Source organism: Hydra viridissima, unplaced genomic scaffold, assembly GCF_058129835.1.
Source record: "Hydra viridissima isolate aposymbiotic clone 2 unplaced genomic scaffold, HvirCarnegie_v1 scaffold_6, whole genome shotgun sequence".
NCBI classification, from domain to species: domain Eukaryota; kingdom Metazoa; phylum Cnidaria; class Hydrozoa; order Anthoathecata; family Hydridae; genus Hydra; species Hydra viridissima.
Window position 1 is genome coordinate 9219826 of NW_028324305.1, and position 20939 is coordinate 9240764.

The window sequence follows — 20939 nt, forward strand, 5'->3', positions numbered from 1 at the left end:
ACAGCATAGTAATCACAAATATATATATATATATATATATATATATATATATATATATATATATATATATATATATATATATATATATATATATATATATATATATATATATATTTGTGATTAGTAAAAGACTTCTTCACTTGAGAGTGCTCAATAGCCCGCTGGCAAGAGCAAATTACATTGAAAATACAGCGAAGAATGACAATTTTGTTGGTACTTAAAGTTTCATACCGGCGTACCAACAATCATCAGCCAAAATACTTGATGAAAAAATGTTACAAAAAGAAAACATATATATATGTTAGAGGTATTCAAAAAAAGTAAATTTTCAAATCTAAAAGACCATTCCCCCTAAATTTGGGGCAAATGTATAAAAAATGAGTTTTAAAAAGTTTGAGCGCTATCAAATCATTTTAACCCCCTCTCAAGATAATAATTTAGGGAAAAAATGACTGAAAAGTGGTCATTTTTGGGCATCTTGAGGGAGGAGCATTTTTTTTCTGATATATATATATATATATATATATATATATATATATATATATATATATATATATATATATATATATATATATATATATATATATATATATATATATAGGTTTATGTTTTTGTTTAAAAATATGTTTTTTTTTCCTACTGCTCAAAAATCTATGTTTGGTGGTCATGAAAATCATGAAAATTGGAATTTTTTAAATATATTTTCTGTTACGCCTAATGTTATATACTTACATTTTTGAGCAAATTCTGATAGTTTATAACTTTAAATTTTTCTTATAAATACAGATTAATACATGCAATAAATTTTTATTAATGCTGGAATTATAATGAGTCATTAGTCACTAAAACATTTGTTAAAAAATGCCTAAATTTTTTTATTTAGAAATACAAATTCCAACAGGCTTGGATATTCTTCAATATTTAACATATAACCAACAATGTCGATCTGCACCAATATCAAACATTATTGGTTGTCCCCCTAAAAAAATCTTTTCTAGATGTTCAGATAGTTGTTGTGAATGTATTTTGTCTAAAATCAAGAGACCCTGGATCAAAGCTGGATTTGATGTGTTAGCTGATTTAAGTTTAGTTAAAAAAAAATTTAATTTGCATAAGTCCTATTCCAACTTGAAAAAAAATGCAAAAAGGGGAACTAGTGGTGATTTGGCTAAACAAAACGAGTTTGAGATTGAAATAAAAAAAACTTTTTTGGGCTGGTTATTCTAATCTCAAAAACATAATCAGTAAAGATAAAAAAAAATCACTAAAAGACAAGATTGATGATCTAAAATTTCTAAAAAAGAAAGTTTGTTATTGGTTCAGAGGATATTAAGTATAGAAAAAAGGCATTCAATGCTTTTAATTAACTACTTTAGCTCTGGTTCAACCTCTGTTAAATCTCTTTTCCACTAATTCTAAAATTAAAAATTAAAACTACAATTTTTCTGTAAATTAGGCAAAAGAAAACATCAGGAAGAAAAATGGTTCACAGCCAAAGAGTTTGAGAGATGATGTACCCAATATTGTACTTATAAACACAATTCTAAGCAATGATTCTTCAATTAAATCTGATTTCGATCCAGGTAATTGGTATCATATAGAAGTCTCTGAAAACCCAGACACAGTAATTGCAAAAACTCCAAAAGATATTTTTTCTGGTAATGTTTCACTTACTGCTACAGCCTATGATATATCACAAAATATTTTACAGAAGGAAACAAATGCAATTCTATATCAATCAGGTGTTGATCTTAAAGAAGTTAAAAGCAGTCAGTCTACCGCATATAGAAAAATGAAAAAAGAAAATGAAAATATTGGCAACCATTTTAAAAGAAGATGTTAAAGCAGCCATAGACACATCTCTATATCCATGTATAATTCATTTTGATGAAAAAATCTTGTTTGAGCTAAACAAAGGTAAGATGTTTTAGTTAACATTATTGGAGAGACTTACCTACTTGGAGTACCTCCTAACGTCATCAACTGGTGAAGATCAGTTCTTAAGTGTAATGGACTTAATTAAGGAGTATCAACTTACGTCAAAAACTAGAGGAATATGCTTTAATACAACATCCAACACTGGGATGAATAAAGGATCAGTTTCCAGAATTTTTTAAAGAACTGGATAAATATCTCCTCCAAATAGCTTGTAGGCATCATGTGACTGAATTAAGAATGCTTCACTTTTGGAAATTAGTGACTAATCAAGAAACTAATGGACCCGGTAATCCTCTTTTCAAAAAGCTAAAACATATTTTTGAAGAACCTAACTTTTATTATAATTCAGTTCAGCTGTTATGGTTTGATTGGAATAAGCTTAAAAGCAGTCTTTTAAAGAAGGCAGCTATGAAGTCAGTAACATTTTGTAAAGTTTACGTTGGTAAACCAGGTATTATAAGAGATGATAGAAGTGAGCTTGCAGAATTAGTTATTACTTACTTATCCCCTATAACATATAAAGTAAGAAAAGTGGTGCTATTCATCATGCAAGATTTTTAGAAAAAGCAATTTTTTATCTAAAGCTTTGGCTTTTATCCAATCAACTTACATTTGTTCAGGAAAATGATAAACTGAAAATTGAAATAAAGCTTATTACAGAATTTATTGTTTGCTTTTATGCAAAATGGTATCTACAATCTGAGAATGTCATCAAAGCTCCTTTTCTTGACATTACAGCCATACATCAAATGCATCTGTAAAAGAAGGTATGTACAAAGCCAACAGCTGTCTGTGTTGTATTAGAGTCTCAGTATTATAACACTGTTGGTATTTGAATTCAACAATGTTACCTCTAGCTTTGCTAGATGATGAGTTAGCATTAGAGGAGAAGACAAAAATTGCATCAGCAATTCTGTCATTTGATATGCCTTGCTCTGACTATTTTAAGCCAGAGAATAAAGTAAAGTAAGATATCAAGGAAATTTATAAAATGAATACAAATATTGGAAAAAAAAACCACCATTCTTGTCTGCCTTGGTTGATGTCATTTCTTACCTGACTTTTGACATGATTGGGTTTGATAAACAACAAGTTCAAGACTGGCTCTCACTTCCACCAAACTATTGGCATACTCAGTCATGCTTCAAAAGTTTTCAAAAATATGCTGAAACTTTGATTTTTGTAAATGACCATTCAGAACGGTCAATAGGTATGATGGGGCAGTATATTCATAGATATTTTGATGAAACTGAAAAGCACAACAGATTGCTCTCTGTGGACAAAGTACAATCTGTATTCAGATCACCAGAACAAAAATCCAGTACAATTTCAAAGATTAAGTTTAGGTATTGATTCTGGTGTGATGCGGAAAAAGATAAAGGGTTATCTTGATTGTTATTAGATTTTCAAATGTTTTTTCTGTTGTAAAACTTGAATATAAATTTAACTTTTTATTTGTTCTTGGTCATTTTGATTTTTCAATATAGATAAAGGTTTTTTCAATATAGATAAATGACATTGCTGAGGTCACAACCAATCACTGTTCATTCTTTCTGGCAAAATGAAGTTGGTTGCCCCCTCCAGAATGTCTTGGAAATAGTCAGAGAGGTCTTGTGTGTGTGTGTGTGAACGTGTGTGTGTGTGTGTATACACAGGGCTTATATATATATATATATATACACACACACACACACACACACACACACACACACACACACACACACACACACACACACACACACACACACACACACACACACACACACATATATATATATAACCTTAACTACAAAAATACTAATTTTCATGATTTTCAATACCACCAAACTAGTGATCGACCGGAATTCGGTTCGGATCCGGTTTCCGGCCAAAATTACGACCGGAACCTAAATTCCGATTCCTGTTCCGGGTATATTTAAGATTTCGGTTCCGGCCGGATTTCCGGTTCAAAATGCTACCGAAAATATATATTATAAAGCTTTATTTAGCATAATACCGTTATGATCATTTTGATAAAAATGATTAAAAAAATTTTTAAATTAGTTGTTAAGCTTGAGAATTAATGTTAATAAAATTTGGCTTTGTTTGAAAACTAATTAATTTTCTTGTTTAAATTAACTTTAAATTAATATTCATATCTTGTAATGTTTTTATCACTATTATTTGAGCTGAAGTTACACCATTCTGATTCTTACCAGCTCATTTTCTTAAACATATTGCCATGATCCAAATGGACAATTTTGAACCTCCTAAAGATGAATTTGGCTCCTGCAGCTCATCTTTTTCGCACATTGTAAAAATTATTGCGCAACTTCGAACAGGGGAAAACGATTAATGTGCATTTTGACAATCCAAAAAATCATTTTAGTGTTAAATGATTTTTTTGGATTGTCCAACTGCTTCTCTATGCCTTGGGTTTCAGAAAAACTTAAAAAAAAAAAGTAAAATTTTAGTTATTTTTACTACATTAATTTTTGTTTAAATTAGAACTAAATTTTTAAAAATGTATTACTTATTTTCGGTTCCGGTTTGGATTTATTTTCGGTTCCGGTAATAGATTCTAAATATTGCAAAACCGATAATAGATTCTAAATATTCCGGTTAGGAATATTTAGAATCTATTACCGGTTTGGTTTCGGTTCCAGCAAATTATCTGTTCCGGTCAATCACTACACCAAACAGATTTTTGAGAAGTAGGAAAAATACCATATATTTTTAAACATACAAAATTTTTTTCAGATAAATTTAATTAATTTTTATTCTAACGATAATAAAATAGTCTTTATTTTCAAACATTAAATAGAACATGAGAAAAAAGAAGATTTTTTTTTTTGAAAATTAATTAATAGAACTTGTAAAAATAAGGATTAAATATTATTTGTTAATTTTTTTTAATATTTTTTTTGTGAAAAAGTTAAGAAACACAAAAACTTTTTTATGCTAAATGCGGCAGAAACATCTTTTTTAACTTAATTTTACCTTTTTTGTTTAAATATTCTATCAATGACCTGAGTCATTACCAAAAAACCAATAACAGTATTTAATTTCAAACAAAAAAAATTCTTTTCTTTTGAAAAAAATGGGCAGAGAAGCTATTACCTACGAAGATCGTGTAAAAGTGGTGCATTTTCACCAGGAACGTAAATCCGCTCGTGAAATTGGAAAAATAATAAAGCGATCACATAGTTTGGTGCTTACAATCATCAAAAGATTCAAAGAGACGAAATCTTACATTGATCGCCATTGTTCTGGAAGACCGCATTTGATGACACCCAATCATGATCGTCTTTTAATCAGGTTGGCGAAGAAAAATGGAACCATGCTGTCACATGAATTAAGAATGGAATGGAAGCTTTCAAATGGACATTAAGCATCGGGATCACTTGTGCGTAGGAAACTATTAGCTTACAATACGTTATGGAAAAAAGCTGTTCTAAAATCGCGACTTACCAAACAACATTTAAAAAAGAGAAAAGAATTTTGCCAAATCGTCAAAGAATAGTCTAAACAAAAATGGAGGACAGTAATGTTCAGTGATGAGATGAATATCAAGGTTGATAACCGAAAAAACCAAATTATGATTCGCAGGCAGTCTTCAGAAAAATTTAGTCTCGATTTTATCGTTCAAAGAACAAAACAAGCGGGTTGGTTGGATTATGGTGCTGCATGACATACTATGGTCTTGGTATGTTTAAATTGTTTGATGGTCGACTCAACTCTAATTATTATGTCGATATTTTAAATAACAACTTGTTACTGTCAATTGATGCACTTGAGCAAAGCATTCCGTTCATTTTCAAGCAAGACAATGCACCATGTCACAGGGCTAAAATTGTCTCTGAATGGTTCGAAAGCAAAAGTATTGAGTGTCCAACTTGGCCACCAAATAGTCCAGATCTAAATTGCATTAAAAATCTTTGGAGTTGGCTTGATAAAGAGATTGCCAAGAAAGCACCAAGGAGCCTTGAGGAGTTGTGCAATATTTTACCAGCAATACTTGGAAATGTTCCCAAACATATTTTAGAGAATTTAATAGACTCAATGCCAATATGTATAAACGAGTGCTTAAAAATATGGTAGAATTACACGGTATTAGGTAAAAATTACCATTTTTTGTTCTGTGGTTCTTAACTTTTTCACAATTTTTTTTAAAATAAAAATTACCTATAAAACTTTAAATACATTTTTTTTATTTGTTTAAAAGTTTTTATCATTATTATTATCTTTTATTTTGTTTGTCTATTTTCTAAAATTTATTATTATTATTTTTTCACCAGAAAAATATATTCAGTTAAATAAAAATTTAAAAACAAAAATAAATTGTGATTTTTTTTTTGGTGGTTCTTAACTTTTTCACAATACTGTAAAGATAAATATATAGGCCTATATACATATAGCAGGAAAAAAAACTTTAAACTTTCCCTGGAAGTTTAAGCTCAATAACTATTTTAAAAGATTTTTCAACTTTTTGACAAAAAATTTTAAAAGATTTTCATCAGCCATAAAAATCATCACCAACTTTAAATTTTAATTTGGTTATCAAAGGTTCTATGTGTATCATTAAAATCAAAATCTACATTACATTTATAAATGAGTTGTATCAATTTTTAAAAAAGATGTGATTTATTTATTTGATACAACAAAAATTCTATAATACAAAATAAAGGGTGGGTCTTAGAAAATGATGGTGGGGAAATGTTATATGAATATTAGATTTGGTGTAATTTAGCAATAATATAAATTATAATATATATGTGTCCATTTTATCTATAACTTTTTGTTAATATAATTTTGTTTGGCACTATTTTGTTCAAAACTCTTTTGTGTGGTATCAATTTTACTAAGGATTTAAACAGATAAACTTAAATATCAGATTTAGCAGGAGGTATGTCAAATTTAATTGAGTCTAGTACTGACTTTGACTTCTGGTTATAGCTCATACTTAATTTTGTTTTTGTTACTTCATTAAAGCAATTTTTAGTTAAGATGAATGCAAGTTTTTCAGCTTATCTTTTCAGCGTGCTATAGTAATAGTATATAACTGTACTATAACCATAGAAGTGTTGTGGCGCAAGATTTTAATATTCCTCTTAATCTTCCTAAGTTATTCAAAGCTTGGTATTTTGTAATAAATCAAAAATAGTAACTTCTTGATTTTGAATTGAGGTGATTAATATATGTATAAAAATAGTTTATTGACTTGTTTCTTCTGTGAGTGTGATTTAACATTTATATATTACCAAAGGCTATTTGTCTTTGGTAATATATAAAGTCATTCATTGTTATAGGTAGCTAGTAACCAAAATCATTAATTATTATAGGTAGCTAGTAGCTACTATTATTAGACTTCTAGCTATAGCCTACAGGTTAGTATATCAATTGATTTAATTCTGTTTTTTGTGATTACCAAATACTTATTTGATTCTTAACTATGCATCTTGGTCCTCATTAGCTCATCAACATTAAAAGATAAATAATGACATGTCATGTGGTAATATATGTTATGGAAATTTTTTTTATTATGATTTTTAACTAAAATTACAGGTTTGGCTACTAACTTACTATAGGCAACCTGAGCACATCTTATTTGAAAAAGCCACTTTGGCATATGGTATCTAGCTACAAGTTATGGTGATAGAAAGTTTGAAAAATATCATTTTAACTTACACATGTGTGCTGCAAATAGCAATCTATTGTTTAGGAAATTTTTATTAAGTAATATGTACCATAAACTTTTACATATGAAAGAGTTGGCATTGGAAATAGAGTTGGATGTGTAGAAAGGAGTGTAGTCAGAATAGCAATTTTTACTAGCTGACCCCACAGCCTTGCTTTCTACTACACTTTAACAACAATTATACAGAATTTCCTGCATAATTATTTCTGAAAATTAAAAATTTCGGCCTATCTTGGTTATGGTGCATTAAAACCTCTCTTATCCTCAAAGTCAAGGTTCTGTTTAATGTGCTAATGGCTATGTTTTTAGTGTATATTTTTAGTAAAATTAAACAGAACAATATAAACTCAATGACAACAACCAAAAAAGTAATATTATATGTCTGCCTTGTTAAAATATTAAGTTGAAGCGTATTTATCTAAGGTGTAGCTGGCAGAATGAATTGTGAACAGAAGTTAGTTAGATTTTAAACACAGTGAATCTGGGAATATTTGAGCTGTGCCAATAACATTTTCTATGGTGGAGTTGATTCAAGAAATATTTTGGAATTAGAGTGAAAAAAAGTATGTACAAGTTTGCTATTACAAATGAAAAAGTATGTCTTTTGATCAGCAACCTCAGCAATCTCAGTCAATCAGCAAGCTCAGTCAGCTTTAGAGGACAAAGGATTATGAAATATAAATGTCTTTGTAAATTAAGATGTAAATAAAGTTATGAAATCTTCTTTTTAAGTTGAAAGAGAAGATTTTTTTAAAAGGATCTTAAATGAATTAATTTGTGTTAAGTTGTAATCAGCAAAATCTTTTTAGAATGCAGATTCTGATTGTCTGGACTTTGGGTCAATATGGGTGTACTTAATGCTGTGTGCTGGTCATTTTGCTGGTGCTGTTTTCAATAAGTAAGTTGTAGTTAAATTGACTCAGTTTGAGAACTAATCATATATTTCTCAAAACCTGAAATGTACTCTTGGTAATTTTTTAAAAAGTTTTGAAGAAAATGTTATAAATAAAACATTCGATAGTCTTATTTGCAATCTAATTAATTACTTTTAAAAAGAAATAGTTCAAACTCAGATATGATATTTTTATTATGGAATTTTTCTGTTAACAACATTAAAGAATTTATAAATTGTAATACTACAGAGGTGGATGTATTCCTCAAAAACCACACAATCAAAAAATGTAGAAATAAAAAAAAGTAATATGTTGAAATTCCTTTTTGACAGCTTTGGTTTGACTTCTTGCACAGTCATAAAATCGGGTATTTTAGTTAGTATGATGCTTTTTTCACAGAACTCATCTATAATTGCTAGGAGATTGTTGGACTTTGTCATGCTAATATAATGCAGACTCACGTCAGTTGTTGAATGATTTTACTGAAGCAGGCCTTGGTGTACCTTTTGGTTCTAATATAGGTTATGAAGTGCCAAATTCAACTATTTCTGAAAGCTTGATAAATACTAATGTTTACTTTCTTGTAACAAGTTTAGAGTTGGGTCTTCAATATTTTTATGAATGATTTTAAAGTTGAATTTTGTTTTAAAAAATATTTAAAATAAAATTGTTTCATATAATTTAGATTGTTAACAAAATGACTATTACTATTTTATTACTAGATTAATGTTTTTAGAATAAAAACTTTGGCACTTTAAGTTGATTTTTAAAAGCTCTATCAAGAAGTCTAAATGTTGTAGAGCTTTAGCAATATCAATTACTTTTTAGATATATGGTCAATCACAAATTGATTAAAATAAATGAAGCAATTTATCAATCATTTTACTTTATAACAGATTTTATCATCTTCAAGGTCAATTTTCAAGACAGCTTACTAAAATTGTTTCTCTACTGCTAAATACTTTAGAGACACAAACTTGTATAACTCTACAGCTTAGGATACTTCATTCCTTAGGTATCAAAAATTATTTTAAATTAAGATAAATAGGTTATACACACTTAGATGTAAAAAAGTTTGGTTTTGTTTGAAGGATAAATTTAGTTGAAAAAATCTTATTGGTTGATTTTTTAAATGAAATGTCAGATTTTCAGAAATGGAAAATAACACATTTTCATATTTATTTCAAAATTGATTAACCTCGTCATAATTTAATTTGAGCAGCTAAAATTTTATTTTACCTCTGTGCCACAAAAATTGAATTTCCAAAAATGTATAAAAATCACTTCATACTATTGGTTATAGCCAGCTAATTTACCTAATCAAGTTACAAAAAAATGAATTAACATGAGATTAATTAGAAATGGACAATAGTTTATTAATTAGGTTTTTTACATTAACTCTTTAAGCTTAAGATTTTGAATTTTTTCCACCTCCAATTTTAATAACCCTCTCCAGATGATCCCTGAACCTCTTGCAGGTGTTCTTGATGTACTCAATTGAGAGGTCATCCCATAGTATCCTAAAGGATGGATGAAGATCATTCAGCTTATAGCAACCTTCAGTCTGAACTTGAGCCCATAAGCTGAAGTCCAGAGGGTTCAAGCCCCCATTTTGAAACTACAAGGCAGAAATACTGGCGGCATCTGAGGCCATTGAAAGCAACCAAGCCAAGCACCAATATCTGGCTACTGTACTTTGTCTGACTAATGGATTTGATATCATCTGGGACTTTCTCAACTTTTAAGGTAGAGATGTATCTGCTTGTCCTGCTGTTGAGGTGATTATTATTAATATATCTGTTGAGGTGTTTAGATGATACATTAGCAATTCTGTTTTCTGATCAGAAAACAGAATTGCCAGCATATTTTTCTTGAGAATCTATATTACTTCTTTAAAGTGTTTATGCTTTAAGAAATTGAGTAAGAAGAAATTTTCCCTTTCTGGCACTAGATAGATGGCAACCCTCCTAACGGTCTTCTCTGATAAATTCATCTCCCTGGCCTTAAGAGCATTCTTCTTTTTTCTATCTTTGAACTTGGCTACAAAGGCCTTGTTGGCAACAGGGGACTTGTGAAAGATTGAGCAATATTCACATAACCTAAATTGATAAAAATCTGATTGGTAAAATAGTGAGCTGAAAGTGGTAGTGTACCAATGCTGTTTTACACATGTCTGTTTTTGTTTTAATTTGTATCTTGTATTGGGGTATGTACACCATTTATCTCACCAGTGGGAATGGTATATGGCCAATCAGCCATATCTGGCTATTGGCCATTCGAGGCTGAACTTATATTTGTCTTTTTTGAACATTATGACCCATTCAAATGATGTACTTTTACCATTCATATGTATTTTTTTTTTTCAAATGGTTGGTTGAATCTCAACTGCTGCAAATTTGCTTTTAGACTGGATTTAAATTTTACAGAAAAACAGGTGCATAGTTAATAACATAATAGTGTCAGTTGTTGAGTTATTTTTCATTCTGCAATGAAGAAAGACAAGTTGTAATTTATATGTACCTTTTTTTTTTTTTTTTTTAGAAATGAAGTGGTTGTTCATAAAACTTTTCATCGATATGTTATTCGTGCTAAAAGAGGCACAGCTCAAGCAGTTTGGGATAAACAATGCGGAAATGCTCCAAAGTAAGCAATATATTCTCTTTGGTATTTGGTCTTCTACAAAATTTTTAACACTATATTCTCTTTGGTATTTGATGTTCTACAAGGTGCAAATTTGTGCATAGTTATATTTTAAAACTCATTATACTTCTAAATAATGGATTTATTCACGCTTGCATACATAGGTGCAATTAATTTTTAAAGTTGATTTTTTAAATTTGCCAAAAATATGCCAAAGTTTAAAAAACCAACTGATGCTAGTTTATTTAAAATATTATCCTGAAGATTTTTAAGGAATATATGAACTTTTTTACAGACTCATTTAGAATTGATTGGCAGCACAAACAGTAAAAAGCTCAATATACTTTAAATCATCTTATTTCACATAAATCAAGGATTAATAGTTAATTCATATAAATTAAGGATTGATAGAAAAACATGGGTGGAAAACAATTACTCTGCTAACTTTCTACTAACTACTGTAGTTATCATATTGTTCTTAACTAGCAAGGAAAAAATGTTTAAGCATAAATCGAAGCTTTTTATCAAATAATTGATGATGAGTAAAAGTTAAGTATGTTAACTTAGCTTAGGTATCCTATGCTAAATTAACATATATTTAATGATAATGAAAACAGAATATACAAAAATTGATCACTATCACAGATATCTCTAAGCTGTGATTGCTAGTGCTAATAGTAAAAATAATCTTAGAAAATATATACCTTTACAGAATATTGAAAAAATCAATCCTTATAAGTTAACAAGGTTTTCTGTGCAGATCAGTAATTCATGCAAAAGCGTAGACTTAATCTATAGCTAGACACACGCTTTTTTTTTTTTTTTTTTGGGGTACAGACAGATAACTCAAGAGAGAGTTAGTATTTATTTTTTTATCCTCAGGCAGTTTTCAAAAATTGCTATTTGCAAACATTGTGGCTGTTGGACCTTACAGCTTGAGCTGGTGTTTATGGCTCTTTCAGCAACTCAAACCTAAGGCTTAAGAGGAAATAAACAGTACAAAAGAAGATCAAGCTTCATCCTAATCAGTAGCACAATCCTGGATTAAAAAGAAAGAAAAGGTCTATTTTATCACCTATAGAGCAAGCCACTGAAAGTCATTTTGCCATTCCTCTTTTCTTCTGATCAAAAATGATATTCCTATGTACTTTATCAATCTAAGCTGTCAACATAATTCATATGTTGGCCTCATTGGTTTTAATTATAGCTTACAGTCCATTTAACTTGTGTTAACCCTGTTTATAAGTTTGTAATGTTAATTTACTTTTTATTTTCATTGTTGCTGTTCTAATTATCTTCATTCATGCTTGTTCAATAGTAATTTTGAAACTTTGAATAATTATCATATTATTTAATGCAAAGCATTCATTTTATTTGTTTATAGTATTCATACATTAGAGTACAATTGTACCCTTCAAACAAAAATCGGGTTTATAATTTGTGATTGGTTTAAGTTAAAAAAAAAAAAACTTAATAGAAAAGTTAATAAATATAAAAAATATAAAAAAGAAAAATAACTAATTTGTAAATATAAGTTATTTCTTTTAGATCTTCAGGATCTTCATTAAGAAGATATAATGAAGCAGCTCTTAAACAAGTAATTTTCATTTTCATTGACTTTTTAAAATAAAATTTTTGTATAATTTTTTATCCTGATGTAGTTTTTAAACTATTTAAAATCTTTTAACAAATTTTTCATAGAAATTTTTAAAGATTTTTATATCATAGAGATTTTTTAAATGTTAACTTAAAATATTTTGTTGAATCATTAATCAACATTCCAATTACAATCAATTTACCATAAATCACCTAACTCCAGATAGTTCCTAATTCCAGATAATTTTGATTTAGTTTTTAAACTAACAATTTATAAAAGTTTTTTTTAAAAAAGAGTGTTCAATAAAGAGGATAAATGGAAAGAAGAATCATTTTTTGTAACTATGAAAAATCTTAATTTGGGGTCAAACACTGTTATCTAAAAACTTTTCAGTAGAAAAATTAAAATTTTGTAATAAGCAGTCTTCATAAATCCTAATGGATCTAGTAGTTGAGGCAATTATCATTGAACTTTTTTATATGAGTGTGATTGGTTTTGGCACACCAGTTGTTTTTTGCAGCCGCTAGATACAGGAGTTAAAATAATAGTAAAAGCTGAATGGATGCCAATAATTGAAGTTTATTGAGCTGTTTATATGTTCTTTAAATTTAATCACTCAAGATTTAACACAAGATGAATATTGCACTTTTCAGCCTACTGACGTTGATGTTGATCTAATCAAAGTTAACATCGCATCAGATCTTTATATAACTGTGCCAGTTGTTGCAAAGAGTTAAAACTTATCCCACACAATAATTGAAAATCACTTAGAAAGGCTTGAACTCTTTAAGAAGCTCACTATTTGCTTTGCAATGAATTAAAAGAGATATTCTCTTAAAACACATTTTTGAATTAATCATTACTAAAGATGAAAAAGGGACTGTCTACAATAATATCAATTAGAATTTATTGTTGACTATACATAAACTCTATTGTGGAAACAGTGTAAAATACTGCAAAAGCTATATTGTATCAAAAAAGACCATGCTGTCATTTTGGTGGGATTACAAATGTGACTGGAAGAAATTTACATCAAAGTTATTTTGTTGTAATTGAGGACATGTCGATCCAATAATTATGCATGGTTGTGGTGTTGGGGTGTTTTTATGTGCCAAATTACCATGAATGTGCCATATATAGCACAATATCATAATACTGGCCCAAAATCAATATCATAATACTGGCCCAAAAATAATTTCACTAACTCTTTGAAACAATGATATAATCACATTGTATTCAGTCACATGATAAAATGTTTCATGGTGTACTAAATGAAAATTGTAGTAAGGCTTAATTATAGCTTTCCAGAGATAGTAATAGATAAAGATGCTTGCTATTGTAGTTAACTAATCTTTGGGTATACTCTGGATGTCTGATTGATCTTTTGTATCTTAACCAGTGATGATGGAAATCCTGATGTGCTGCTACAACTACTTGTTAACTGAACAGCTCTAAAGGTCTTTTTTGTGGCAAGTAAAGTGATTGTGTGGCAAATAAATTGAATATGTGGCAAACAAATTGATGATTTGGCAAATAAGATGATGAAAGACAGTTTGGACTTTAGGCATTAATTTGAGATTTGTAAGATAAGAATTTTTAACTGATCAATTTTCTTGAAGACATCATCTTCAAGTTTAGACCAAAAACTCGCATTCACCATTTATTTAGAAGTTTGTTCAGGATTTCAACAACTCCAAATACCTAAAATGCTAAACCTCACTCAGCTAGTTGTTGAAGAACATCCACATTGTTGATTAGTTTTTGACATTCATTCCCCTTGAACTCTCTGCTACAGTAAGGATTCTGCTGAACATTGAGAAAAATGCTAACTATTAATTTGTCCAATTATTTTTCAATTTTTTTCAATACCCAACAAAATGTGTTATTGCTTTGGAAAAATGTCCAGAATTAAGGGGTCACCAGATCTGGTAATGGTTGGCATATAATTGACATTACCAGACAACTTTAGCTAACACACTGCCTGAATTCAGTACAGCTTAATAACTAGTTTTAACAAATCCCAAGGTTCTAAGACCCCAGAGTTTTCAAACTTTTTCAAATCAATGGTTTGTCATGTGTAAAGATGGATACTTGAATGTGTCTGGGGACCTAGCAGAATGTTTGCATTTTCAAATCACAAGAATTGATTGGCTTGATATCAAAAAGATCTGCCAAACTCTTGCAGTGAACAATTGTATGGCATGAAGTGTCACCATTGCCAGAGGGTGTTTTTATTTCAGATTAAGTGACGAAATCATTTAATGACCAACCATTTGAAAACTGGCATGGAAATTAAATTACACTGAATTTAACACTTTTAAACTCTTTAATTTAAAATCTCTATGTGTTATGCATAGTTTTCTTTATTAAAAAAGAGTTTGATGTTGACACATGTATAAAAACAATTGTTATTTAATTAACTTTTTGAGAAGCATTAGGTAAGAAATGTCGTGTTTCTTTTTTTTTTTTATTTTTGTTCTCTTTAGGAAGTTCAAAGTTTGTTGTTATCTTGGTATGATCATATTAATTGCTCAAATAGGATATTTTACAAATGTTCTACATATGGAATGAGTACATTATTTGGAGATAAAACAAAAATTTTAAGAGGTAATCTTTAGAATGTTTTATTGATGTAGACAAAAAAAAAACTTATTGTCAGATTAATTGCAGAACAAAATTTAAAAATCTTTGATTATTTTGCAACCTCATAGGATTAGTGCTTCATTTTATCCTCTGCTCTTTTTATTACCAAAAGTTATGCATAAACTTAAAAAGTTAGTCCATGATTGCCATAAAGTTTGAGGTAGTTATGAGGTACCCTTGATTTTTTAGCTGTCTACTATATAACTTTTGTTTTTGTTCCTTTGTTGGAACTTGATGTTTATCATGCAAGTCTCATTTAAAGTGACAAAGTTCTTTATAAGAACCTAAAGTTTTTTTTTTTAGTTCAGTATAATTGTCTTCTTCAAATATTTCATTATTTATACCTAATTTAAATTATCATATTTCATTTTATTGTTTTTAACTTTTCTTCCTCGAATGCTTTCAAAATGCTAGAAAGTAATCATTAAGAATAGTGAATTATTTCACTATGCCAATAGATTGAATTTTAGTCGTAACTAAAATTCAAACTATTTGCATAGATTGTGTTTTGCTCATCTGCTTTTAGTCTGGTATTTATTAATACATTTCTAAGCTTAATATCTAAAAGTTAAAAGGTTTTTAAAAGTATTTTCAGTATTAAAACCAAACTATTATCATAATTATTTATAAAAATTTTAACTATCACTTTAAAAAATAATTAGAAAGTTGTTGATACACCAATATATGAAAAAGTCCATCAAATAATCTGTTTAAACATTTCATAACTTTTGTGAGGCATCCTAAATTATTTTGTGCACATTATTTCATGCAGGTCAATATTCATAACAACCTAAGTTTAAATAAGATTAGTCCTATCATTACCCCAAAAGGGAAGCTTTATCGTGTTGTAATTATAAGATGCACTTTCTTGCAAAAAGACATGTTCCTCAAAAAATTTTCATTACATTTTTTTCAATGAGGCTAAATAGATGATTTTAACATTTTCCCCATATTTTTTAATTGTCCAGTTTTTACCTTGTATTTTTAAATATTTTGTAATTAGTTTTTGACAATACACTGTAAATTTTTCTTTTTGCTGTTTTTTCTAGTTTTTTTCAATGCAAAATACTTAATCATGCAAGTTTAATCCTATTTGCTTCCAATCTTAACTAATTTGAATTTGTTTCTTTTTAACACAGCAAATTGGTTGTTCTTTTACATATTCTCATAACATCTTTTTTTTATTACACACTATTTAAGTCTTTTGAAATTAGTTAACAAATTGCCAATGATTTTTTTGAAGATGAAAAAATGTTTAAAATCTTACATTAGATGATATACGCTTATGTAAGATATCTCTACCAACCAAAAGACCAACTTTTAATGAAGTGAAAAGGTTGCATTTACAGTATTCAAAGATTTATATACATGGTAACTTTTTTTATATGAAAAACACAGATTCAAAACACTATTTTCTGAGATTTTCAATCTACCCCCTTCCAAAATATTTTAATTTTGCACTTGCATAAAGTTATGTATGTTTCACATAATTCTATTTGTTTAATTACTTTGAAGAAATGGTTGAAGAAAAACTCAGTCAATAAGTCAATATTTCTCTAACTTTAATGCTTTATAAGAAAGCCAATATATTTTTAAACTACTTTTAACAATCAAATTATTGCTTTGATTGTTTTTTTTTTTTGTGTGTGGTTTTTTTAATTTTTTTTTTTTTTTTTGTATTTTTGTTTACACAATTTACTCATATTTTTTCAAATTTTCTGATAGATTTTGCTGCTATTAAAAAAACTAATGCTTGTTTTCATTAAGTCACATTGTGGGTTTTGAACATTATGTTTAATATTTATTTTCAAAAATGTTCAGGCTCATTAGATGAAATAGAAAAGTTGAAGAAAGCTGAAGAAGAAAAAGAAAAAGTAGAAGAAGAAACAAAACCAAATAAAGTGTTTCAGAAAGAAAGTTTTAACAAACAGCTTTTACATCAAAATAATTCCATTCTATTAGTTGACAAAGATAAAAATACTCATTCACCTTATATTCTGGATCCAAATGGTAAATTTCAATAGCATTTTTACATCTACTTGCACTCAGTGCTTTGAAATATTATAAAACATGTTCATGTTCAGTTAGCGGAAATTTAAAAAGGACATTTAACGATATAAAAATAAATGCAGCTTTGTTATTCAGGATTGAAAGGTGAGGAAGAAGATAATTTTAAAAAGTCATTGAAAAAGTTGAACATATTTTCACCCAACTCTTTACAAGACAGCTCTTATTCTAAGTCTTGTCAAAAGACTGGCAATGAGGAAAATGCTTATTCAAATATTGAAATATTTGAGAGTGAAGATATGAATGCATCAAAAAGTTATAAGAAAGAAATAGATGCAGATGGTAATTTTTTTCAATTTAACTTTATCTGGCTTTTACGGTATTTAGTAAAAAAAAAAAGTTTAATGGTTTTAGTTTTTTTTCATACTTTTATGTAATGAGTTTTTCTGAAAGAAAAAGCCATTTATGCTGTTTTAATTTTGCAACTGAAGTCCTTTTTCTTTTTCAAAGAAAAAGGACTTCAATTGCAAAATAATATGCCAAGATATTTTTTCCTAACTTATACTTTTTATTTGAAATAGCATTCAGAAGATTTCAAACTAAAAAAATTTCCAGTAACCAACACAAAAAATAACATTCATTTCTAACAAAAAAAATTGTTATACTATACAAACATTTTTTATATAGAGTGAATGATCTTGTTCAATTTTATCTGTTTAAATATTTAAAAGTTATTGCTATAAGATTTGGTCTTGTTGAAAAACTAATTTCACTCAGAAGGTAGTTTTTCAAACAAAATGAAAGTTACTGTTCTTGAAATTAATGATTTAAAAAGCAGAAAAACTTTTTAAAATTTTAGTTTTCTTAACATTTATTAATTCCAGTAGCACATACTTACTATTTCCAAAATGTTAACAAACCTTTATGAAGCTCATGGTTGGCATTTTTTATCCCATGAATGTTACTGAAATTTTGAATTTATATTAATATGAAATTATGCCAAATTTTGAATTTACCTTTTTATTGTTGTTGTTGTTGTTGCTTTGTGTCATGTTTAAATAACAAAATAATATTATAAGTTTTCAAATCCTAATAGAGGAAATTTAAATTAAGCTTGTAATAGTTCTGATTTGTTTAGGGACAATTTTGATTTGGAACATGGTTTATGAATGGTGTGCACAAAATAATCTTAATGAGCTGAAAAATTTTTTTGGAACTTTAAATGAAAACAGTAGCAAATTTAGTTGTTTTGGAAATCATTTAAATTATCTTTCAGTATCAAAAAATAGTACACTTCTCCATAGAGCTGTTATCACTGGTAGTCAAGAAATAGTAGCATTGTTATTAGATTTGGGTGCAGACCCTTCTGTAAGGTAAGCACTAATAAATACTATGCACAAAGATACTTGAATCAGCAACTTTTATTACCTTGTTAATTTTATCTAGGTAATGCAACATTGCTATATTAATTTTTATACTATTTAAATATTTTTACTATTTAAACATTTTTACTATTTAAATATGAAAAGTTTAAATAAATTTGAATAAAATTTTTTGAAAGAGAAAAATGATAAAACTGTTTAGTAACTTGAATGGTCAGCTTCCATATGACCTTGCTTCACAGAATATTCGTGTAGTATTTCGTAGGTTTCGATATGAGCATCCAAATAAGTATGATTACATTAAAGCAAAGGTCAGCGTTGTTTAACTTACTTCAAATTTGTTAATTGAAATGCTCAAGGTATGCAGTTTATCTTTAGCTGGTTAGTCTTTTTTCTTAGGTTGGCCATCCTCTGACTAAAGAAGAAGAAGATAAAAAGAAGATAAAAATCAGTGAGAAAAAAAAACTTCAAAATAAAGCAAGAAAAGAAAAGTTGAAGGTGAACCTAAAAAAATTTTAAATTTATATTAAAAGTTTATATTTTTTTTGGGAATTGCTTTTTTTATTACTTTTTAATCATTAATTTACAATGTCATTTTTATCTAAAAAATGCAAGTAAATCCTTTTTGTGCAATATTAAATTTCATGTTATTAACACTTGATTTAGTTGTTTAATATCATTCTCAATTCTTCACTCAGTCATTTAATAGTTCCTTTACTTACCAGGATGGTAATGGCTTGCCCTCTGAGCTGATATCCTTACTCCTTTAATAATGTTGCCTGATGAAAGTTTGTTCCTAAATAATTTTGTACTGATAAATTCTCAAAACAAAACATAATAGTTAAGAATGGATTGGTAAAGTCCACTTTTAATTATCACCACTGTTCTTTTTTATTCCCGAAATCAATTTTTAGTATGTTTAGCAAATTTTAAAACTTTTTGATCTTTAAATACTAAAAAATGTTTTTGAAATATCTTCACTAAATGAATCGTGTCTAGAAATATCTTCACTAAATGAATTGTGTCTAGAAATATCTTCACTAAATGAATTGTGTCTAAAAATGCTGGTAAAGTCATAAAAAGAAATTTGAAAAGATGGGCAAGTAAAAATAGAATAAAAAAAAAATTGTTTGAAATACTATTGATTATTCAAGTTTTCCATTAGCTATACAATCAGTTGCTGGTTGTAATGAGATTTTTGTCAGCATTTTTGTAAAGCTTAATGATCCAGATGATGAGGATGGTTCAGAAGATGGTTCAGAAGAAACAGTATGATGTGTTTTATTATAATATCAGTCTGTTTACTGAAATGAATGTGAAAAATTACTCTCTATGAATTGAGTCTCTATGTAACCATTGGAACTTTTCCTATCCTACAGAAATGAACTTTCCGAAAATACCATAGGAATATTCTTTTGCATTTTAATCCCATTAAAGAAAGTACAGCTCTGTTAAAGTAATGGGATGTATCATCCTTTTGCATCTAATGTATGGAATTCTTTTTTTGGTATAAACTTTCAAAGAAGAGTTTGTTTTTTTTTTAAATGTGGGCAGTTTTAAAAAAAAATTAAGACTTTTTTTTTAGTTAAAAAAACAACAAGAGACAAGCATCCAGCATGCTGATCAAGAGAAACTGTACTTTGAAAATCTTTCTGACCGAGAAAAAGTAAGATTTTTTTATTATAATATTTTATTTATTTTTATTTTGGGTTTAATTTGTTGCTCCTGGTTAATAAATAATATACATTCGCTGCATTGCTTTAAAAGTAAAGAAAATGGCTTTATTTCCCACAAAATTTGATTTTGCAGTAAAGATAGTAATGTTTTAAAATTTAGTTATTTTCAAAGTTATTTCAGTTATTCAGTGCTGTATAAACTTATACATAGTAATATAAATGGTGAATTCAAAGTTGTGAATTCTGTAATTAAAGGGATCTCAAAGTTGTGAGTTTTACAAATATGGTTATTAAAATTATATTATGGTATTTGTACACATTTACCAACTCCAACGAGAACGCTTTGAAATGCTGATAAGGGCTAATTTATTAAGTAAATTTACATTGTAGTTGTATTGTAGTTTTACAAGACTACTAACTCTTTTATGTTTATTTTTGTTGTTTTAGAATATATTTATTTGTTTTGGTTCTTATATTTTCTGTCTT

At 28.1% G+C, this 20939-nt stretch overlaps 1 protein-coding gene and 1 pseudogene across 3 annotated transcripts in view; both read left to right on the plus strand.

Annotated features, from left to right (window-relative positions):
• The window catches only part of LOC145190453 (tRNA endonuclease ANKZF1-like), a 67851-nt gene that overhangs the window by 40211 nt on the left and 6701 nt on the right, over window positions 1-20939 (plus strand). For both annotated transcript variants that reach the window (XM_090091856.1, XM_090091857.1), the window contains 11 exons: window positions 8425-8513; window positions 11050-11151; window positions 12697-12745; window positions 15232-15352; window positions 16661-16759; window positions 17210-17398; window positions 17534-17737; window positions 18534-18768; window positions 18980-19088; window positions 19177-19275; window positions 20363-20443. In XM_090091856.1, the coding sequence (XP_089947982.1) occupies window positions 8425-8513; window positions 11050-11151; window positions 12697-12745; window positions 15232-15352; window positions 16661-16759; window positions 17210-17398; window positions 17534-17737; window positions 18534-18768; window positions 18980-19088; window positions 19177-19275; window positions 20363-20443 (1377 nt within the window). The remainder of the gene's footprint in view (window positions 1-8424; window positions 8514-11049; window positions 11152-12696; window positions 12746-15231; window positions 15353-16660; window positions 16760-17209; window positions 17399-17533; window positions 17738-18533; window positions 18769-18979; window positions 19089-19176; window positions 19276-20362; window positions 20444-20939) is intronic.
• Window positions 597-8414, plus strand: LOC149886925 (uncharacterized; annotated as a pseudogene). Its single transcript, XR_016453778.1, has 2 exons — window positions 597-1346; window positions 1457-8414. The product of XR_016453778.1 is annotated as an uncharacterized LOC149886925 (transcript).